Genomic DNA, 21,526 nt, shown 5'->3' with positions numbered 1-21,526 from the left:
AGGCAATCAGTCAATACGTGTAAATACGTGTAAATACGTGTAAATACATGTACCACTGTGCCAGCAATGAGGGTAGTGGCCTCAGGTGGTAATTTGGCATAAAAATACTTGGTTTGAGATCCAATTGAGATCCAATCCAATCTTATTGCTGTGAAACTTTGGAAAAGCATTTACCATATTATGAGTCTTAGATTTTTCATCTTTTTAATAGGGAAAATATTTAGTCAATCATGTCATTGAATTATTGTGAAGCTCAACATTCATGATCAAGTCCATGAAAGCGATGGAGCAGGCAGTTCAGTGTGTGGCCTCGTGTGGATGCCCGTGTTGGGATTTCACGTCCATCATGTGCTGGCTATGAGAACATGGCCAGTCATTTAACCTTCTAAGCCTCAGTTTCCTCATCTGTGAAGTGGAGGTAGCAAAAGAACTGATACCTCACAAGGGTGGCAGGACTACATGAGACAGTCAATGTGCCTAGAACGGGAAATGACACAAATGAAGCTGAATAATTGTTAGCTGTCATTATTAATAGTATTAAAGGTGTTGCTGAACTATTAAGGGATGGCTGTACAATTATTAGGCATGAGAGTGAAGAAGATGATAGAGACATCCTAATGATGTCCAATGCCTTTGAAAGCCTTTAAGCCTAGATCAGTATTGGGGTCTACGATGGTTAGTTTTATGTGTCAAATTGACAGGGTCACAGGGTATCCAGATATTTGATTAAACATTATTTCTGTGTGTCTGTGAAAGTGATTCCAGATGAGATTAGAATTTGGATCAGTAGACTGAGTAAGGCATATTGTCCTCCCCAATGCCAGTGGGCATCATTCAGTCCATTGAGGGCCTGAATAGAATAAAAAGGCAGGGGAAAGGAGAATTTGATCTCTCTGCCTGACTGTTGACCAGGGACGAAGGTCTTCTGCCCTCGATGACTGAGATTTACATCATTGGTTCTCTTGGTGCTCAGGCCTTTGGACTCAGGCTGGAACTTATGCCACTGACTTTCCTGGGTCTCCAGCTTTCTGATGGCAGATTGTGGGACTGAGCCTCCATAATCACTAATTTATTTATATGTATGTGTGTATGTCTATGGCTATATATGTCTATATGTTTCTGTCTTTCTATTGTATCTATCCTATCATCTATCTATCTATCACCTATCTGTCTATCTATCTATCTATCTAACTATCTATCATCTACCGCCTATGTTTCTAGAGAACCCTGACTAATAGAGAGTCTCAGTGTTACACTTTATTGGTGCCAAGTTGAGTTGGCCAAGGTGAATGGGGAGGAAGGGTCACTGAACGCCGTTACCTCATGTCTTAATGTTCAACGTCCACCTCTTCCTCTGTGGAACATTGAAACACCTTATTTATGCTTGGAAAGTGGTGGCTCTTCTGCTGGCCAAGTTAGTCAAGGCTTGAGCGTGGTTTGTGTTTGCTGTTGTTATGGCTTCCTTCGTCACACCATCAGCTTCCAATTCCACCAGGGTATGGAGGCTGGTGTGCTGGGTTTTTATTTTATATTTTTATAGTAGCTTTTTTTTTAAACATCTTTATTGGAGTTTTGCAAAGTTCTTGTTGCATCCTCAGCTTTCAGCCTTCCCTGTGCACCTGCCCTGCAGAGCGGGTCTCTCCCAATGCCCTTGCCCACCTGCCATTGCTAGCCCGGAGCAGGAGAGGTTCTCCATTGTCTCTGTCTCAGCTGGGCCGTGCGTGATTAGGGTATTAGGGATGGGGCTTCCTTAGTGTTTCTGTTCTTTTCCCCTTTGGTGGCCAATGTCCACTTTCCCTTTTGAACATTTGGATCCATTTGGATCTTTCGCATGAGAGAGTTTCTTTGCATTGCATCTTCCGCAGGGGGAGGTACCCTCTGATGATATTAGCATAGGATCCTGGGCCTAGAAATATTTCCTGCCCCTCCCCCAGCACTACTCCCATTTTTCTATCAAATAAATATTTACTAGTGCCTACTTTATACCTGTATCAATGCTGGATTATGTGGGAACAAAGAGGAATAAGAACTTGGATGGTGAAGGAAGACTCAGACATGCACGCAGTTCTGAGTTTACAACATATTATAACACACGTTTAATTACAACAGAAGTTTTTCAGCCTTAGCATCATTGAGAGTTGGGGTCGGATGATTCTCTGCTGTGAGGGCTGCCCTGTGTTATTGCATTATACTGAGCGGCATCCCTGCCCTCCACCCAGCACGTGTCAGTAGCACTCCCCAAGTCCTGACAACCAAAAGTGTCTCCAGGCATTGTAAATGACCACTAGGGGTCAAAATGGTCTCGGATCAGAACTACTGATTACAGTGCAATATGTTACTGATGTCAAAGGCTGCTTTGCATTGCTTCCTCCAGAAGGCTTCTTAAAAGCCTCTGGCTGGACTAAGTGATGCAGCTCCCTGCTCTTTGCATCCTGTGTCACTTCTGTCTTAACGCTTTGTATTACATCAAAGCTGCCTGTTTGGGCCAATGCCTCCTCCATTAGACTGTGGGCATTGGCTAATTTTTTTTTACCCCCATTGTTGAACGTAGTGCTTTGTACACAGCAAGCGCTCAATAAATGAAAAGTTGGACAGTGGTCTAGTGGTTTAAGACAGTTGTAACCAGTCTAAGGAGTCATCGTAAGAACTGGCCCCTGTAAGGATTGTTGAAGATCCATTTCACAGAGAGTTTAATCTCAACATAAATGTGCAAAATGAATTAGAATTAACTCCTGAGAATGAGGTTATAATAAAAAAAATCTGCTTACCATAAAAACTTGATTATTCAAATATTGATTATAAAAGCAAAATTCCTTTTTTATCTGAATCGAGGCCAAGTCCTTATATAATTAATTTATAAGACAACTTCCCTCCTGGCCAAAATTGTGCTCAATCTCCCATATCCTTTTACTCACAAGATTTCACTTGACTTAATATGTTGAGATTATAGTTCCACTTGCAAAGTGACCTAACTAAAAGAAGAAATTTGTAACAGAAAGCTACAAAGATAATATGAAAAGATATAAAGTAATACAAATGGAGACAAATTCTGGCATAGTTGTTTTAAAAAAAATTAAATAAGAATTATTATTTTTTTAAAAAGCATTCTTCTCATGAAGGTTTACTTACATGGAAAGGGGGATTATCAGTGATTTTTAGGGAAAGAAAAACTTAACTTTCTAGGTCAGAATTTTCTATTCTTTATAACCAGATAAGAACTTGTGTCTTTAGCCTCTGGTCCAATGACTCTAAAATTCCTATTGTTCCCTGAATATGCTTCATGCTTTAGTGATGAGAGCCCTGAAGTGTCCTCCTCCCTGTCAAACAGCCCCCTGTGGGGCTGCCCCAGTTTTACATCTTGGGAATAGTAGCAAATATTCACGTGACAACTTTGAGGAACAGACTGGAATAAGGGTTCCATGTGAATAGAAATCAAACTGGGAAAGAAGACTGTGTCTCTTTTCCTGTTAATATTTCGGGCTATTCGTATTTCAAGGTTCAGATCAAATGCCTGAGAGTTTGTTTGTTCATTTCTATCCAATTAACCCACATCTGTTGAAAACTTCTTACATAAAGGCACTGTGCTGGGTACTGGGGCTAAAATGGTCCCTGTCCTCATGGAGGTGTCATTTAGTAACGGATTGCTTTGTGCCAGGCACTGTATTTTGTATGTATTATCATAAAGCTATGAGTTTTTATAGCTGAGACAGTAAAGGCTCAGAGAAGGTAAGTATTGGAGCCATTAAAATAGGGATTATAACATTTGTCTTGCAAGGTCATTTTAAGGATTAAATGTCATTCATTCATTCATTCATTGCCATCTATCCTCCGAAAGACCTTCCATGAGTGCCCTGCTTTCATTATTTTTTCAAAGCACTCATCACTTGACATATTGTCTTTGTATCTATTATTTACCTATTTATTTATCACAGGCCTCCTCCCACTAGATGTAAGTTTCACGAGAGCAGGGCCTTGGTGGTTTACTGATGCCTATAATTTTGTCTGGTCCATGGCAGGCACCCAACACATATGTCTTGAATGAATTTGTTGAGTGAATGATTCAAGTGTTTAGCTTGGTGTCTGTGTAAAGAGGAAGTGTTCAGTATTTTATCCCTCATCTTGCTCTCCCAATCTCTATTGGCTGTGTTCTGTGTAAATGACATTATTTGGTAAAATTTGTAGTTTCCTTTTCTTGTCAATATTTAACAGAAACCCTCAAGTTAAGTAGGTAAACTATTTGAACAGATAATGCACAAGGAAGATGTGTTATAAATATTCAAAAGCATGTTCACATTCACTAATAAATGTGCTACAGATTTAAAAAAAGAACAGTGAAGTCTCTTTTTTGTTTTTTTAAATTATGATTAAAAATGTGATATCCAGTTTGGGTGAGAATTCTATGAGGTGGAAATTCCAACATAGGGCTTCCGGGAGGGTAAATTGAAATGATTTTTCAGGAAGAAATTTAACAATATGTACTAAAACCATTTAAAATGTTTTCACTCGGTGGTTAAGTAAAATAATTAAAAATCTTATAATGGGGAGTGATGTATCTGTAAAGATTATGCTTATTAATGCTTGTTTTGTCACATGAGAGATTGTTTTATGACTGAAAGTTAATGTGAAAAGGAAAGAAAACTGGTGTATGCTATATAATAAGGACTCCCTTGTGCAAAACTTATCAGCATAGAAAACATTGACATGAAATGTACCCAAAATGTTATGACTAATAGCCCTGCACCCCCAGGGATGATTAATTTGTATTTTATGCATTTATGCATTAAGAAAATTAAACATTAGCAAAAGTGTTATTACAAATAAAATTCTATATGTGTTTAGAGCATTTACATTTACAAGATATTTTCATAAGATTATCTTTTGTGGTCTCAACAGCTTTTTGAAGTAAGCATGGCAGAGATTTTTATTCTTATTTTTTAGATGGGTTTACAAAGAGGCTCAGAGAGGTTGTTTGACTTACTGTCATCCCTTGGTATCTGTAGGGGATTGGTTTCAGGAATCCCCATGAATATAAAAATCTGTGGATGCTCAAGTCCTTTATATGAAATAGCATAGTATTTGGAAATAACCTACACACATACTCCTGTATACAGCTGACCCACGAATAACACGAGTTTGAACTGTGTGGGTCCACTTACACTTGGATTTTTTTCACTAAGTACATACTATGGTACTACTCAATCCTTGGTTGGTTGAATCATCTCCAGATTACTTATAATACCGAATACAATGTAAATGCTATGTAAATAGTTGTAAATACAATGTATATACTACGTAAATACTTGCTGGTGTGTGGCAAATTCAAGTTTTCCTTTTTGGAACTTTGTGGAATTTTTGTTTTTTAAATCCTTGGTTGAATCTGCAGATGGGGAACTGGCAGATATGGAAGGCTGACTGTACTTATTACCACATAATTAGCAGTTGGAATCTTTGGGCCTAAAATCTGGGCAAAATGATGTTATTATCAAAAAGCTTTGAGTTTAAATTCTGCTTCCGGAGAACAGGATGAGCATTAGATGAGGTGCAGGGGAAAGCCTGTTGCCTGGCTCACAGAAAATCTTCAACAAATGTTCTTCTCCCTTCTAGGCTTACTCTACAGGACGATGACCCCACCAGTCTAATCCCCCTGCACCTCACTGAGCTTGACCTGCTCATCACCTAACAAGATGCCTTGGGAATGAGAGATGGGGAAGCTCTAGGCTGCTAGGATGTGCTCTCCATATGTTTGGTTCATATGGTCAAGCCTTTACTCACTTCTTCCAGCCTCATCCGGGTTTGCCTGTCTGTGGGGATAGAGGTCTTGGCATCTAAGGAAAGGGGTGTGTCCATCACACCCTTGAAATAACGTGTATCTGTGAGAAGAGAAAAAGTTTAAGTTCATACTTTACATGGCTCAGCATATTATAATTTATAAACTATTTGCCTATCTACAAACTCATTGAATCATCACAATATAGGTATGAGGCAAGTAATTCTACTTCCACTTAACGGATGAAGAGACTGAGGTTCAAAGAGGAGAAGTCACTTCTCTTGGTCCATACACGTAAATGTCAAAGTCTGGACCTGAACATTCTTCATTCTCTTATCCACTTGGAGAATCCTACTCATCTGTCAAGGCTTGGGCTGTGTCATGCCCTTCGAAAATCTTCCTAGACACCTGCACACCACCCTGGCTCTCTTTTCCATGTCATATACTTAACATATGCTTAATTATATACTTAACATAATTATATACATTATCTACTTAACTTATTCTATCATACTTATCTGTTTACCTGTCTTTCTGCCATTAGATTGTGACCTTCCTGAGAACATGGATTATGCTTTGTTTATCTTTATGTCACTTGATCAATCTTAATGTGATAACTGGCACACAGTACATACTCAGTAAATGCTTGCTGAGTAAATGAAGAAAGGAATATCATTATTATTTACAAGGTGATTCTCCCCAGTAGAGTCATTTTAGTAGATCAGGCTCTCAGAAATCACAAATGCTTTCTCTTTTCCCTTACAGCAGTGTGCTTTACCTAATGTTCAGAGAACTTGCTGGAGCTGCCCAAAACACCCCAGTTAGAAAGAGGCAAAGGTGGATTTGTAATAAGCTCTTCTTTCTCTTAAAAAGCTTGGTTTTGTTGCCATGCCCTAGTTGCACTCATATGCTGGTTACTGGCAAAACAGGTCAGCCATATTAAAAAGTCTTCCCTTTTACTGTAATCTCCTCTATGCAAACTTTGTCTTAACAGAGATGTTGCCCACATTCCTGCTGGTCAATGTTCTGTCATGCTCATCAGTTGTTTCTAGGACTCAAGATGAGCATCATGATAATAATAACCAATAGTCACAGAGCTCTGACTCTGTGTTAAGTCCTCTGGTGAGAACTCAGCATGCATCATACATGTGATCTTCAAAAAACACGCTGGGGGTAAGTTCTCTTATTATGAACCCTGTTTTCTGATAGAGAAAATGATTTTTAGATGCTTGCTCAAGGTCACACAGCTAATAAGACATAGAGGCATGATTTTAAACTAGAGCTGTTTAATTCAGAACCTGCAGCTTTAGTTGCTATGCATTATTGCAGCACGGACATGCATTTTTAGATTTCAGCCCCCAAATGTTACCTGCATATTCAGATTCCTTTATAGGCCTGGCTGGTAAAATTTTCACTGATTGCTGTGCTTCTACCATGTGAAACTCAAGGTCTTCATAGTCCTCGTCTGTGTGGCCTTCTGCTCCATCGAGGACTGCTGCTAATTTCCTTCCCTAAGGAGGGAACGTTTGAGTGAGTCAAGGAAAGGTACAATAATGACAAAGATTATAGACTACCATGCTAGCTAGGGGAGTAATACGGATTCTCTTAGCTTGGAGTTAAAGATTTGAGAGTCTGGGATCTGAGGCAGTTAAATTCTTGTAGTAGGCAGAATTCTAACGTTATCCCTAGAATGACATCAGCGTTATGATGGTGTGAGACACTCCCTTTGTCTCTCCCCTTCAATCTACAACTAGTAAAACATCCATAACTCAACAAAGGTTCCTCTGCCCAAGACACCAGGACTCCAGAGAGATCCACATGTTTGTACATCTGAAGGTAGGTAGATCGGAATACATAGAGAGAGTATAATCAGGGGAACAGTAGAGGTGGTGCCCATAATTCTGACCCCCAGAAAACCTGGTGGCAGCAGCAGAGGTGGTACACGAATCTTATTTCCTGGCTACAGTGGTGCCCATGGCCATAAGGAACTGGGCAGCAGCAGCAGCAGCAGCAGCAGGACCTGCAAACACCAGGTGTGTGTGTGATTCTGGCACCCCCTGCCCATGGCTCCCCATCCCTTGCTACAGTAGCATTGCTGATAACTCAAGCAACACTGGACATGAAGATGCCAGTAGCAGCAGTGACATTGACATCAGCAAGGCACCAGTGATCCCAGAGACATAAGCTGCAATGACATGGGCATCAGTGAAATCTCTGGTAGAGGCAGTGGAGGGTGGAAACTGCTGATTCTCAAATAGGCAGCTCAGATAAGAAAAAACAAAAACGTGCTATAGCAGCACCTACTGAAAAACAAAAGAAAGGTCTCTAATTACCAATCTGTGGAACTCTTAGAATCAAAGTAATCAAAGTTTTACCTAAACAAGAGAGGTGTTTACTATTTCAAATGCACTGGTAGAGGAACAACTCATCAAGCACCATGAAAAACCATGGTAACACAGTATCACAAAATGAATATGACAATTATCCAGAAACCAAATTTAAGTCACAGGAGACTGTGATCTAACTGGTAGAGTTAAAAATAGCTGTCATGAGGAAACTCAACAAGCCATAAGAAAACTCAGAAAGGAGTTCAATGGGCTCAGGAATAAAACCAATGACAGAAGGAATACTTTACCAAAGAGACTAAAACTCTAAAAAATAATCAAACAGAAATTCTGGAGCTTGAGAACTCAGTAAATGAGATGAAGAATACATTAGAAAGCACTGGGAATAGAGCAGATAATGTGGAAGAGAGAATCAATGAGCTCAAAGATAGAAATTTAAAAATGATTCAGGTAGAAGAGGAGAGAGAACTAAGATTTTTTTAAAAAATGAAGAAATTCTATAAGAATTATCTGATTGCATTAGAAAAAAGCACCATAAGATAGCGGGTATACCGGAAAAGGAAGAGAGGGAGAAAGGAGTAGAGAGCTTATTTAAAAAAATAATAGCTGAGAACTTCCCAAACCTGAGGAAGGAACTGGATATACAAGTCCACGAAGCTAATAGAACACCTAATTATCTTAATGCAAAAAGACCTTCTCCAAGACACATTATATTAAAACTGTCAAAAGTCAATGATAAAGAAAGAGTAATAAAGGCACTCAGGGAAAAAAAAGACAGTAACCTACAAAGGTACTCCCATTTGGCTATCAGCAGACTTCTCAGCAGAAACTCTGTAGGCCATGAGAGAAAGGAATGACATACTCAAAATACTGAAAGATAAAAACTGTGAGCCAAGAATACTCTATCCAGCAAAGTTATCTTTCAGATATAAAGGAGAAATAAAGGCTTTCCTAGACAATAAAACCTGAGGGAGTTCATGACCACTAGACCTGCCTTACAAGAAATGTTGAAAGGAGCTCTTCTACTTGAAACAAAAAGGTAAAAGTATACAAAACTTTGAGTAATGTGATAAAGAGAGAGAATCAGAAAATTGCAACTCTATATCAGAATAGGTTGTTAAACACTTAATTATAGCATAAAGGTTAAAGGAAAAAACATTAAAAATAACTATAGCTACTTAAATTTGGTAATGAACTCACAACATAAAAAGGGAAGTTTTTGTGGCAACAAAAATATGAGGGGGAGAAGAAAAGGATACAACCTGTATAGACAAATGAACATAAGACTAAACAACATGCTACTGAACAAATATTGGGTTAATGGAAAAATTCAAAGGAGAAATAAAAAAAAAAAACACATGAGGACAAATAAAAATGAAAATATGACATACCAAAACCTATGTATGCAGCCAAGCAGTACTAAGAGGGAAGGTAGCAATACAGGCCTACCTCAAGAAATAAGAAAAATCTTGAATAAATAATATAACCTTATACATAAAATAGCTAGAAAAAGAAGAGAAAACAAAGCCCAAAGTCAGTAGAAGGAAGAAAATACGAAAAATTAGAGCAGAAGTAAATGAAATAGAGAAAAAAAGACAACAGAAAAAGATGAATGAAACTAAGACCTGCTTCTTTGAAAAGATAAATGAAATGGGCAAACCTTTAGCTAGATATACTAAGAAAAAATGAGAAGGCTTAAATAAATAAAATCTGAAACAAAAGAGAAGTTACAACAAATACCACAGAAATACAAAAGATTATAAGAGACTACTATGAATAGCTATATGCCAACAAATTGGATAACCAAAATGAAATGGATATAAATTCTTAGAATTATATAACCTTCCAAGATTGAATCATGAAGAACCAGATTTTCTGAATAGACTGATCCCTAGTAAGCAGATTAAAGCAGTAATCAAAAACATTTCAAAAACAAAAGTCCAGGAGACATTCAAGATGGAGGAGGAGTAAGACGTGGAGATCAGCTTCCTCCCCACAAATGCATCAGAAATACATCTATATGTGGAAAAACTCCTACAGAAAACCTACTGAACACTGACAGAAGACCTCAGACTTCCCAAAAAATATATACATTTTTTCCTTTTCCTCTTTTTGTGAGTGTGTATTTGTATGCTTCTTTGTGTGATTTTGTCTGTATAGCTTTGCTTTTACCATTTGTCTTAGAGTTCTGTCTGTCATTTTTTTTTTATTATTATAGTTTTTAGCACTTATTACTATTGATAGATATATTTTTTGGTTTGGTTGCACTTTCATTTTTATTACTTTAAAATTTTTTAAATTTAAAAAATTCTTTATTTTAATAACTTTATTGTATTTTATTATATTTTCTTTCTTTCTTTCTCTTCCTTCCTTCCTTCCTTCCTTCCTTCCTTCCTCCCTCCCTCCCTCCCTCCCTCCCTCCCTCCCTCCCTCCCTCTCTTTCTTTCTTTCTTTCTTTCTTTCTTTCTTTCTTTCTTTCTTTCTTTCTTTCTTTCTTTCTTTCTTTCTTTCTTTCTTTCTTTCTTTCTTTCTCCCTTTTCTTCTGAGCCATGTGGCTGACAGGGTCTTGATGCTCTGGCCAGGTGTCAGGCCTGAGCCTCTGAGGTGGGAGAGCTGAGTTCAGGACATTGTTCCACCAGAGACCTCACGGCTTCATGTAATATCAAATGGCAAAAGCACTCCCAGAGAGCTCCATCTCAATGCTAAGACCCAACTCCACTCAACGAGCAGCAAGTTACAGTGCTGGACAGCCTATGCCAAAAAAACTAGCAAGACAGGAACGCAACCCCACCCATTAGTAGAGAGGCTGCCTAAAATCATATTAAGGTCACAGACACCCCAAAACACACCACCAGACGGGGTCCTGCCCACCAGAAAGACAAGATCCAGCCTCATCCACCAGAACACAGGCACCAATCCCCACCACCAGGAAGCCTACACAACCCACTGAACCAACCTCAGCCACTGGGGGCAGACACCAAAAACAACGGGAACTATGAAACTGCAGCCTGTGAAAAGGAGACCCCAAACACAGTAAGTTAAGCAAAATGAGAACACAGAGAAATACACAGCAGATGAAGGAGCAAGGTAAAAACTCACCAGACCAAACAAATGAAGAGGAAATAGGCAGTCTACCTGACAAAAAGTACAGAGTAATGATAGTAAAGATGATCCAAAATCTTGGAACTAGAATGGAGAAAATACAATAAACATTTACCAAGGACCTAGAAGAACTAAAGAGCAAACAAACAATGATGAACTACACAATAAATGAAATTAAAAATTCTCTAGATGGAATCAATAGCAGAATACCTGAGGCAGAAGAATGGATAAGAGACCTGGAAGATAAAATAGTGGAAACGACTGCCACAGAGCAGAATAAAGAAAAAAGAATGAAAAGAATTGAGGACAGTATCAGAGACCTCTGGGACAACATTAAACGCGCCAACATTCGAATTATAGGGGTCCCAGAAGAAGAAGAGAAAAAGAAAGGGTCTGAGAAAATATTTGAAGAGATTATAGTTGAAAACTTCCCTAATATGGGAAAGGAAATAGTCAAAAGTCCAGGAAGCACAGGGAGTTCCATACAGGATAAATCCAAGGAGAAACACACCAAGACACATATTAATCAAACTATCAAAAATTAAATACAAAGAAAAATATTAAAAGCAGAAAGGGAAAAGCAACAAATAACATACAAGGGAATCCCCATAAGGTTAAGAGCTGATCATTCAGCAGAAACTCTGCAAGCCAGAAGGGAGTGACAGGACATATTTAAAGTGATGAAAGGGAAAAACCTACAACCAAGATTACTCTACCCAGCAAGGATCTCACTCAAATTTGATGGAGAAATTAAAACCTTTACAGACAAGCAAAAGTTAAGAGAATTCAGCACCACCAAACCAGCTTTATAACAAATGCTAAAGGAACTTCTCTAGGCAGGAAACACAAGAGAAGGAAAAGACCTACAATAACAAAACCAAAAAAGTTAAGAAAATGGTAATAGGAACATACATATTGATAACTACCTTAAATGTAAATGGATTAAATGCTCCAACCAAAAGACACAGACTGGCTGAATGGATATAAAAACAAGACCTGTATATATTCTGTCTACAAGAGACACACTTCAGGCCTAGGGACACATACAGACTGAAAGTGAGGGGATGGAAAAAGTTATTCCATGCAAATGGAAATCAAAAGAAAACTGGAGTAGCAATTTTCATATCAGAAAAAACTGACTTTAAAATAAAGACTATTACAAGGGACAAAGAAGGTCACTACATAATGATCAAGGGATCAATCCAAGAAGACAATATAACAATTGTAAATATTTATGAACCCAACATAGGTGCACCTCAATATGTAAGGCAAATGCTAACAGCCATACAAGGGGAAATCGACAGTAACACAATCATAGTAGGGGACTTTAACATGCCACTTTCACCAATGGACACATCACCCAAAATGAAAATAAATAAGGAAACACAAGCTTTAAATGATACATTAAACAAGATGGACTTAATTGATATTTATAGGACATTCCATCCAAAAATAACAGAATACACTTTCTTCTCAGGTGCTCATGGAACATTCTCCAGGATAGATCTATCTTGTGTCACAAATCAAGCCTTGGTAAATCTAAGACAATTGAAATCATGTCAAGCATCTTTTCTGACCACAATGCTATGAGAGTAGATATCAATTACAGGAAAAAATCTGTAGGAAAACTACTAAATAACCAAGAGATCACTGAAGAAATCAAAGAGGAAATAAAAAAATACCTAGAAACAAAAGACAATGAAAACACGATGACCGAAAACCTATGGGATGCAGCAAAGGCAGTTCTAAGAGGGAAGTTTATAGCAATACAATCCTACCTTAAGAAGCAAGAAACATCTCAAATCAACAACCTAACCTTACACCAAAAGCAATTAGACAAAGTAGAACAAAAACCCCTCCAAAGTTAGCAGAAGGAAAGACATCATAAAAATCAGATCAGAAATAAATGAAAAAGAAATGAAGGAAACAATAGCAAAGATCAATAAAACTAAAAGCTGTTTCTTTGAGAAGATAAACATAATTGATAAACCACTAGCCAGACTTATCAAGAAAAAAAGGGAGAAGACACAAATCAATAGATTTAGAAATGAAAAAGGAGATGTAACAACCGACACTGCAGAAATACAAAGCATCATGAGAGATTACAACAAGCAACTATATGCTAATAAAATGGACAACCTGGAAGAAATGGACAAATTCTTAGAAAAGCACAACCTTCTAAGGCTGAAGCAGGAAGATATAGAGAATATAAACAGACTAATCACAAGCACTGAAATTGAGACTGTGATTAAAAATCTTCTGACAAACAAAAGCCCAGGACCAGATGGCTTCACAGGCAAATTCTGTCAAACATTTAGAGAAGAGCTAACACTTATCCTTCTCAAACTCTTCCAAAATATAGCACAGGGAAGAACAGTATCAAACTCATTCTATGAGGCCACCATCACCCTGATACCAAAATCAGACAAAGATGTCACAAAGAAAGAAAACTACAGGCCAATACCACTAATGAACATAGATACAAAAATCCGTAACAGAATACTAGCAACAGAATCCAGCGACATATTAAAAGGATCATACACCATGATGAAGTGGGGTTTATCCCAGGAATGCAAGGATCCTTCAATATATGCAAATCAATCAATGTGATATACCATATTAACAAATTGAAGGAGAAAAATCACATGATCATCTCAATAGATGCAGAAAAAGCTTTCAACAAAATTTAACACTGATTTATGATAAAAACTCTCCAGAAAGTCGGTATAGAGGGATGTTACCTCAACATAGTAAAGGCCATATATGACAAACCCACAGCCAACATCATTCTCAATGGTGAAAAACTGAAACCATTTCCTCTAAGATCAGGAACAAGACAAGGTTGTTCACTCTCACCACTATTATTCAACATTGTTTTGGAAGTTTTAGCCACAGCAATCAGAGAAGAAAAAGAAATAAAAGGAATCCAAACTGGAAAAGAAGTAAAGCTGTCACTGTTTGCGGATGACATGATACTATACATAGAGAATCCTAAAGATGCTACCGGAAAACTACTAGAGCTAATCAATGAATTTAGTAAAGTAGCAGGATAAAAATTAATGCACAGAAATCTCTTGCATTCCTATACACTAATGATGAAAAATCTGAAAGAGAAATTAAGGAAACACTCCCATTTACCATTGCAACAAAAAGAATAAAATAGCTAGGAATAAATCTACCTAAGGAGACAAAGACCTGTATGCAGAAAACTATAAGACACTGATGAAAGAAATTAAAGACGATACAAACAGATGGAGAGATATACCATGTTCTTGGATTGGAAGAATCAACGTTGTGAAAATGACTATAATACCCAAAGCAATCTACAGATTCAATGCAATCCCTGTCAAACTACCAATGGCAATTTTCACAGAACTAGAACGAAAATTTTCACAATTTGTATGGAAACAGAAAGACCTCAAATAGCCAAAGCAATCTTGAGAAAGAAAAACGGAGCTGGAGGAATCAGGCTCCCAGACTTCAGACTATACTACAAAGTTACAGTAATCAAGACTTATGATATTGGCACAAAAACACAAATATAGATCAAAGGAACAGGATAGAAAGCCCAGAGATAAACCTTGACACATATGGTCACCTTATTTCTGATAAAGGAGGCAAGAATATACAATGGAAAAAAGACAGGTTTTTCAATAAGTGGTGCCGGGAAAAGTGGACAGCTACTTGTAAAAGAATGACATTAGAACTCCCCCTAACACCATACAGAAAAGTAAACTCAAAATGGATTCAAGACCTAAATATAAGGCCGGACACTATAAAACTCTTAGAGTAAAACATAGGCAGAACACTCTATGACATAAATCACAGCAAGATCCTTTTTGACCCGCCTCCTAGAGAAATAGAAATAAAAATGAAAATAAACAAATGGGACCTAATGAAACTTAAAAGCTTTTGCACAGCAAACGAAACCATAAAAAGACGAAAAGACAACCCTCAGAATGGGAGAAAATATTTGCAAATGAAGCAACTGACAAAGGATGAATCTCCAAAATTTACAAGCAGCTCGTGCAGCTCAATATCAAAAAAGAACAAACAACCCAATCCAAAAATGGGCAGAAGACCTAAATAGACATTTCTCCAAAGAAGATACACAGATTGCCAGCAAACACATGAAAGGATGCTCAACATCACTAATCATTAGAGAAATGCAAGTCAAAACTACAATGGGGTATCACCTCACACCAGTCAGAATGGCATCATGGAAATATGTACAAACAATAAATGCTGGAGAGAGTGTGGAGAAAAGGGAACCCCCTTGCACTGTTGGTGGGAATTTAAATTGATACAACCAGTATGGAGGTTCCTTACAAAACTAAAAACAAAACTACCATATGACCCAGCAATGCCACTACTGGGCATATACCCTGAGAAAACCATACTTGAAAAAGAGTCATGTACCACAATGTTCATGGCAGCTCTATCTACAATAGCCAGGACATGGAAGCAACCTACATGTCCATCAACAGGTGAGTGAATAAAGAAGATATGGCACATATATACAATGGAATATTACTCAGCCATAAAAAGAAATGAAATTGAGTTATTTGTAGTGAGGTGGATGGACCTCAAGTCTGTCATACAGAGTGAAGGTAAGTCAGAAAGAGAAAACAAATACTGTATGCTAACACATATATATGAAATCTAAAAAAAAGTAAAAGGTTCTGAAGAACGTAGGGGCAGGACAGGAATAAAGATGCAGATGTAGAGAATGGACTTGAGGACATGTGGAGGGGGAAGGGTAAGCTGGGATGAAGTGAGAGAGTGGCATGGACATATATACACTACCAAATGTAAAATAGATAGCTAGTGGGAAGCAGCCACGGTGCTTTGTGTCCACCTAGAGGGGTGGGATAGGGAGTTTCGGAGGAAGATGCAAGAGAGAGGAGATATGGGGATATATGTATAGGTATAGCTGATTCACTTTGTTATAAAGCAGAAACTAACACACCATTGTAAAGCAATTATATTCCAATAAAGATATTAAAGAAAAAATGAGCAAATCAAATACAACAATACATTAGGATCATACACCACGATCAAATGAGATTTATTCCAAGGATGCAAGGATAGTTCAATCTGCAAATCAATCAACACGATACACCACATTAACCAAACGAAGGATAAAAAAATCACATATTGACTTCAATAGATGCATAAAAGTATTTGACAAGTTTCAACATCTGTTTATGATAAAAACTGAATAAAATGAGTATAGGAGGCATATACCTTAACATAATAAAGGCCATATATGACAAACCCACAGTTAACATCATACTCAACCAGAAGTGTCTTAACTGAGATCATGAATGTAAAATTTTTAGCAAAATACCTGATGGTCAGCACTCACTAAGCACTAGTTGTAAATATTATTATGACTGCTACTGTAATAACAACTACTATTAAAAAAAGCTTGAGATAAGAGAAGGTCACCAATCATGGTTTGTTCTCCTCCCTTTAAAGTCTCTCTAATATTTGTTAAGTACTTTATATGTGTTAGGTGCTTTCTGTACTCTATTTCATTGTATAAGCAGAAATATCTATGAGGTGATTTTACTATAGTGTAGGAACCTGGAATTAGATAGGCTTGAGTTTAAATTCTAGGTTGGCATTATTCTCATTCTGAAATATATTTAGACAAGTGCTTTTGTAGTCCCAAGCTTCCAAGTGTATGTCTTTTTTTTTTATCATCACTCTATCAAAGCAGTTTGGTAAAAGTAAAGACTAGTTACAGGATGAGTCTGCTTTCCAGGTAAGCAATAGCATGGGGGGACCTCACCAGGCCCCTATCTGGAGGACATTTTGGGCTCCACTTCGGCTCAAGGCAACTCTGCTCATTCAATGAAGAGGTATAGAGTGCAATTTAGTAAATCTGTGTTCTTCATGGGACAGCATGAAGAAGGAGATGGACCCACTGAAGACAACAATTTTGACTTTCAATGTGCTAGCCCTTGATTTTCCCAAGTGCTTCCTATGGAAAGCAAGGCTTGAGTCTTACATGAACAGAGGAATTAGGCAAGTTTTGAAGGGCCCGTTTATCAAACGTAAGGAGTTCAGGTGCAGGAGACCAGGGAGTGACATAGTGATTTAAGAGCAGGAACAGGTTAGAAGGGGAGAGCTTGGTGACCCAAAGGAAAAAGATTACGTCACTGAACACAAAGTTGGAGTAGAAACATTTGCATATTTGCGCTCATGCTGTGCCCCCAGCAACAGGTCATTATAGCCCTGAAACCCTGCCTACTTGGTCAGGTCTCAGGAGGTAAGCAGGGATCAGACTGGGAGTCCTTGGATGGGAAACCAGGTGAGACTGGTCTGCTTAGTGTTAGCATGGATCCAAGATGGAGTCATCCTATCCTAGATCTAAACTGTGAGTCCACTTTATGACCTTGGGGAGGTTACTTAACCTCCCTTACTTCAGTCTGTAAATTGGAGAAAGCTAAAGTTACCTTATTTGGTTGCAGTCAGAGATTAATTGAGCAAATTGTATATAAAGGTTCTACTTTGGTGCCTGCCCATGACAGGAGCTCAGGACATGTTAGATCCCTTCTCTCTAGTTGACGTGCTGAGTATCAGCGGAGCTGAGTGCCCATGGCAAAGCAAAGATGCTGGGAGGTGCACTCCAGGAGTTTTCACAATTGACCTGGCAAAGTGAGTGAGGTGACTGGGCTGTTCTCCTCCAGAACTGCACACAGAAGTGAGCTCTGAGTTGAAGCACCAGTATTTGACTCCTTTGGGATTTGACAGATAGACATTTTTGCAAGGACATCATTTTTATACTATCATGGCAACCAAGACTCCTCAGAGCATAGTCTCTTTGGGAAAGCCTTGGACCTGCTGGAAGAACTGGAGATGTGAGACAGAGCCCATCTTTAATCCCGTCACCTTGCTAGACTTCATGGGCTCAGGGCACAAAGGGACGCCAGCAGGAACAGCAACCACCGCTCCAGGTCTGAAGAGAATCTACATCAGACCCTCAGAAACTTGTCCCCAGGACCAAATATAAATATTTTGGTTTATTTTTTCCCAGAAAGAGAAAGGGACAGAGTTTTATTTTAAATATAATGCATTACACCTATTTATCTGTTAACCTATCTAGTATCTGTCTACTGTCACTATCAGGGTTCTTACTAAAAGCTCAGTATATATAAGCCTTATACTTTATAAAATATTTTGTGACTGATTGATTCATCGTGTGTATGTGTGTGTGAGTGTGTGTCCTGGGATGAAGAGCCATAGCTTTAATTTAATTTTTTTTTAAACTTATTTATTTTTATTTTTGGCTGTATTGGGTCTTTGTTGCTGCGTGCAGGCTTTCTCTAGTTGATGTGAGCAGGGGCTACTCTTTGTTGTCATGTGTGGGCTTATTGCAGTGGCTTCTTTTGTTGCGGAGCATGGGCTCTAGGCATGTGGGCTTCAGTAGTTGTGGCACATGGGCTCAGTAGTTGTGGCGCACAGGCTTAGTTGCTCCAAGGCATGTGGGATCTTCCCAAACCAGGGCTCGAACCCATGTCCCTTGCATTGGCAGGCGGATTCTTAACCACTGTGCCACCAGGGAAATCCAAATTCTTAAAGAAGTCTTTCAAATAGTAAAGAACCAATGATTTTACAGGTAAGTCCTGTCTGTCTATCTATCTATCTATCTATCTATCTATCTATCTATCTATCTATCTATCATCTATTTATCATCTATCTATCTCTATCATTTCTATCTATCCCATTTATCATCTATAGATAGGTTAGTTAAAAGTATTCAAATTATGTAAATTATAATTTAACAATTAAATTATTTATAGTATTAGATATCTGATTTCATGTTATAAATTTAAAATTTTCTTGTCATTAAACTTCTTTGTAAATATTATTGACTTCATAATATGAATATATCATAATACATTCAATGATTCTTCTATTATTGAATATTTAGCATGATCCTAGTGTATTGCCATTTAAAATATATTATAAAATATAAATGAGTATTTAAATATTAATCCAAATTTTAGCTTAATTCTTTAATTTAAATTCCCAACCATAGAATTATGGGACCTAAGAAAATGGACACTTTTATATTTGTTAGTTAATATTATGAAATTGCTTTCCAAAGAGTTTCTTGCAATTTAAAATTTCACCATGAGTTTTAGGAAGTGATTTTCTCATCACACACTTGCCAGCACCATGTGTTGGTATTTTCACCTTATTCAATCTTCACAATGGCCATTGTGAGTTAATTTTTGTCTTTATTGTATAGTTGAGGAATGGAAATGTAATGTTTTTCCCTTTCTCTATATTAATGCCTCAATATTTATTTATTTTTCCAGTTTTACTGAGAAATAATTGACATACATCACTGTATAAGTTTAAGACATACAGCATGATGATTTGATTTATATATATTGTAGGAATACAGTTTTCTACCCAAGAACTGAAATGCAGTTTTCTCTGCCAGGGAATTATGCCATTTGGAAAAGTTTAATTGTTTTAAATTCACTAAGTACCTTGATAAAAGCCACTTACTTTGTAAATATCAAACACTGACAAAATAGGTAAGGAAAGCAGCTGACTTACGCCATCAAGAAGAGGCTCATTAATAGTCTGGTACTGGCCTGCCAACAAAAAGAGACCAAAATGTTATTGCAAAACATCGGGAAGACTGGGCCCTTGTTTTTCTCCAGAAATCTTGTGCTCATTTCAATTAATTTTTCTTGACTGTAATTGCTCAAAATGAAGTGCACATTTCCATGCTTCTCATTCTATCAGCTGCTCTTACATAACAGGGGCGATGGAAAAGGAGGAAAGAGAATCAATACCCGACTAAGAAGCCTTTCCACAGCAAGCTAACCTTCTCGTTGAAAGAGAAACAATGTTAGAAGGAACGCTGCCCCCCAATCAGTAGCACCCAAAGTGATGACTCAGCAGCATCTCAGCCAATGACCACATGTGTTTCCCCTTGCCCTCTGGCACACATTGCATTTGCAATAATCTGTCCACACATTGTCTTCTTGAACAGACTCTACATATTTTAAGAGTAGGGACCATATCTACTTATTCATCTATCCCTGGCTTGAGGTGCAGGGCACTCTTCACCAAATCAGTTTTTTTTTTTTTTTTTTTTGCGGTACGCGGGCCTCTCACTGTTGTGGCCGCTCCCGTTGCGGAGCACAGGCTCCGGACGCGCAGGCTCAGCGGCCATGGCTCACGGGCCCAGCCGCTACGCGGCATGTGGGATCTTCCCGGACCGGAGCACGAACCCGTGTCCGCTGCATCGGCAGGTGGACTCTCAACCACTGCGCCACCAGGGAAGCCCCAAATGAGTTCTTGATAGGAGTTTGATGAATAAATCTTGTTCAGCAGATGTTTCTTGACACTCAACTTCCTCCCTTAGACTTGTTCTATGAAAGATTGCCAGAAGGTCATCTGGTGTACTCAGTGCTCGATGTTTTACATTTTACCCTCAGATTATGCAAAACCACCAAAGAATTGCTCACATGACCTGCAGGTTTTTTTGCTTCCTCATACACTTCATTTTCCTAAATTGCAGTATAATTTCATGCTGTTAGTCTGAATTTGGGAACATTGTAGGCAGAAAATGTTCTTATCATGTTCTCTTTATTAGCATATATATGAGAAGTTTCTAGTAGGTCTCAGGACCAGAAGCTGCACACTTCTTTGCTTTGATTTAATGGAAAGCATCAATCTTAAAAGAGATCACATTTCCCTTCCTCCTTTAGCTGTTAAGACTCTCAGGGCAAATCTCTAGGCTGCGTCCAAATAGTGCAGAGGACCATGGTATGATGTGTATTTCTACCTTTTGGTCTGGCTTCATCATGTTCTTAAATTTTGTCCTTTCACCCTGAATTCTCTTCCCATACCAAAATACAAAATTAATAGCTGTGAATTTGTGCCAGCATGCCAAAGTCTTCTGTAGGGTGTAATGTATAAATTAATGAAACTTTGGCTCAGTGGAAACACAGTTCTATGGAATTTTCCTAGGACCAGTGCATGGGGGAAATGTTAAGCCAGAGCTAATCTCCTTGAGATAATGAGCCAGGAGGAGGAGAATCCTGTCTGCACCTGCCACCAGTTACAGTCTATTCTGGTGGTAGGACCAGCAGCAAACACTACCCTGGGGCACTAATAACATCTCCCTGTCCCAGCACAATTACACCCATAGTGAGATCCCTGGCAGAGAAACCTACAGGTTTTCCAGCCCTTTAGCAATTTGTACTCTCTCATGAATTGAGTTAAATTAATAATGTCACCCATTAAACACCAGCTGGTCTGGCAGGCACAAATGAGC

The 21,526-nt window shown here is 38.2% G+C and overlaps 1 protein-coding gene across 1 annotated transcript in view; it reads right to left on the bottom strand.

Annotated features, from left to right (window-relative positions):
- The window catches only part of CLNK (cytokine dependent hematopoietic cell linker), a gene marked incomplete at both ends in the record, with an annotated part of 101,109 nt that overhangs the window by 57,588 nt on the left and 21,995 nt on the right, over positions 1 to 21,526 (bottom strand). Inside the window, 3 exons of the mRNA XM_082654032.1 lie at positions 5,773 to 5,870; positions 7,137 to 7,278; positions 19,795 to 19,832. Coding sequence (XP_082510158.1) covers positions 5,773 to 5,870; positions 7,137 to 7,278; positions 19,795 to 19,832 — 278 coding nt within the window. The remainder of the gene's footprint in view (positions 1 to 5,772; positions 5,871 to 7,136; positions 7,279 to 19,794; positions 19,833 to 21,526) is intronic.

Source organism: Grampus griseus (genome assembly GCF_964374135.1).
Source record: "Grampus griseus genome assembly, chromosome: 4".
In the NCBI taxonomy this organism is placed as follows: Eukaryota; Metazoa; Chordata; class Mammalia; order Artiodactyla; family Delphinidae; genus Grampus; species Grampus griseus.
This window is presented reverse-complemented; position numbering and strand designations above follow the sequence as displayed.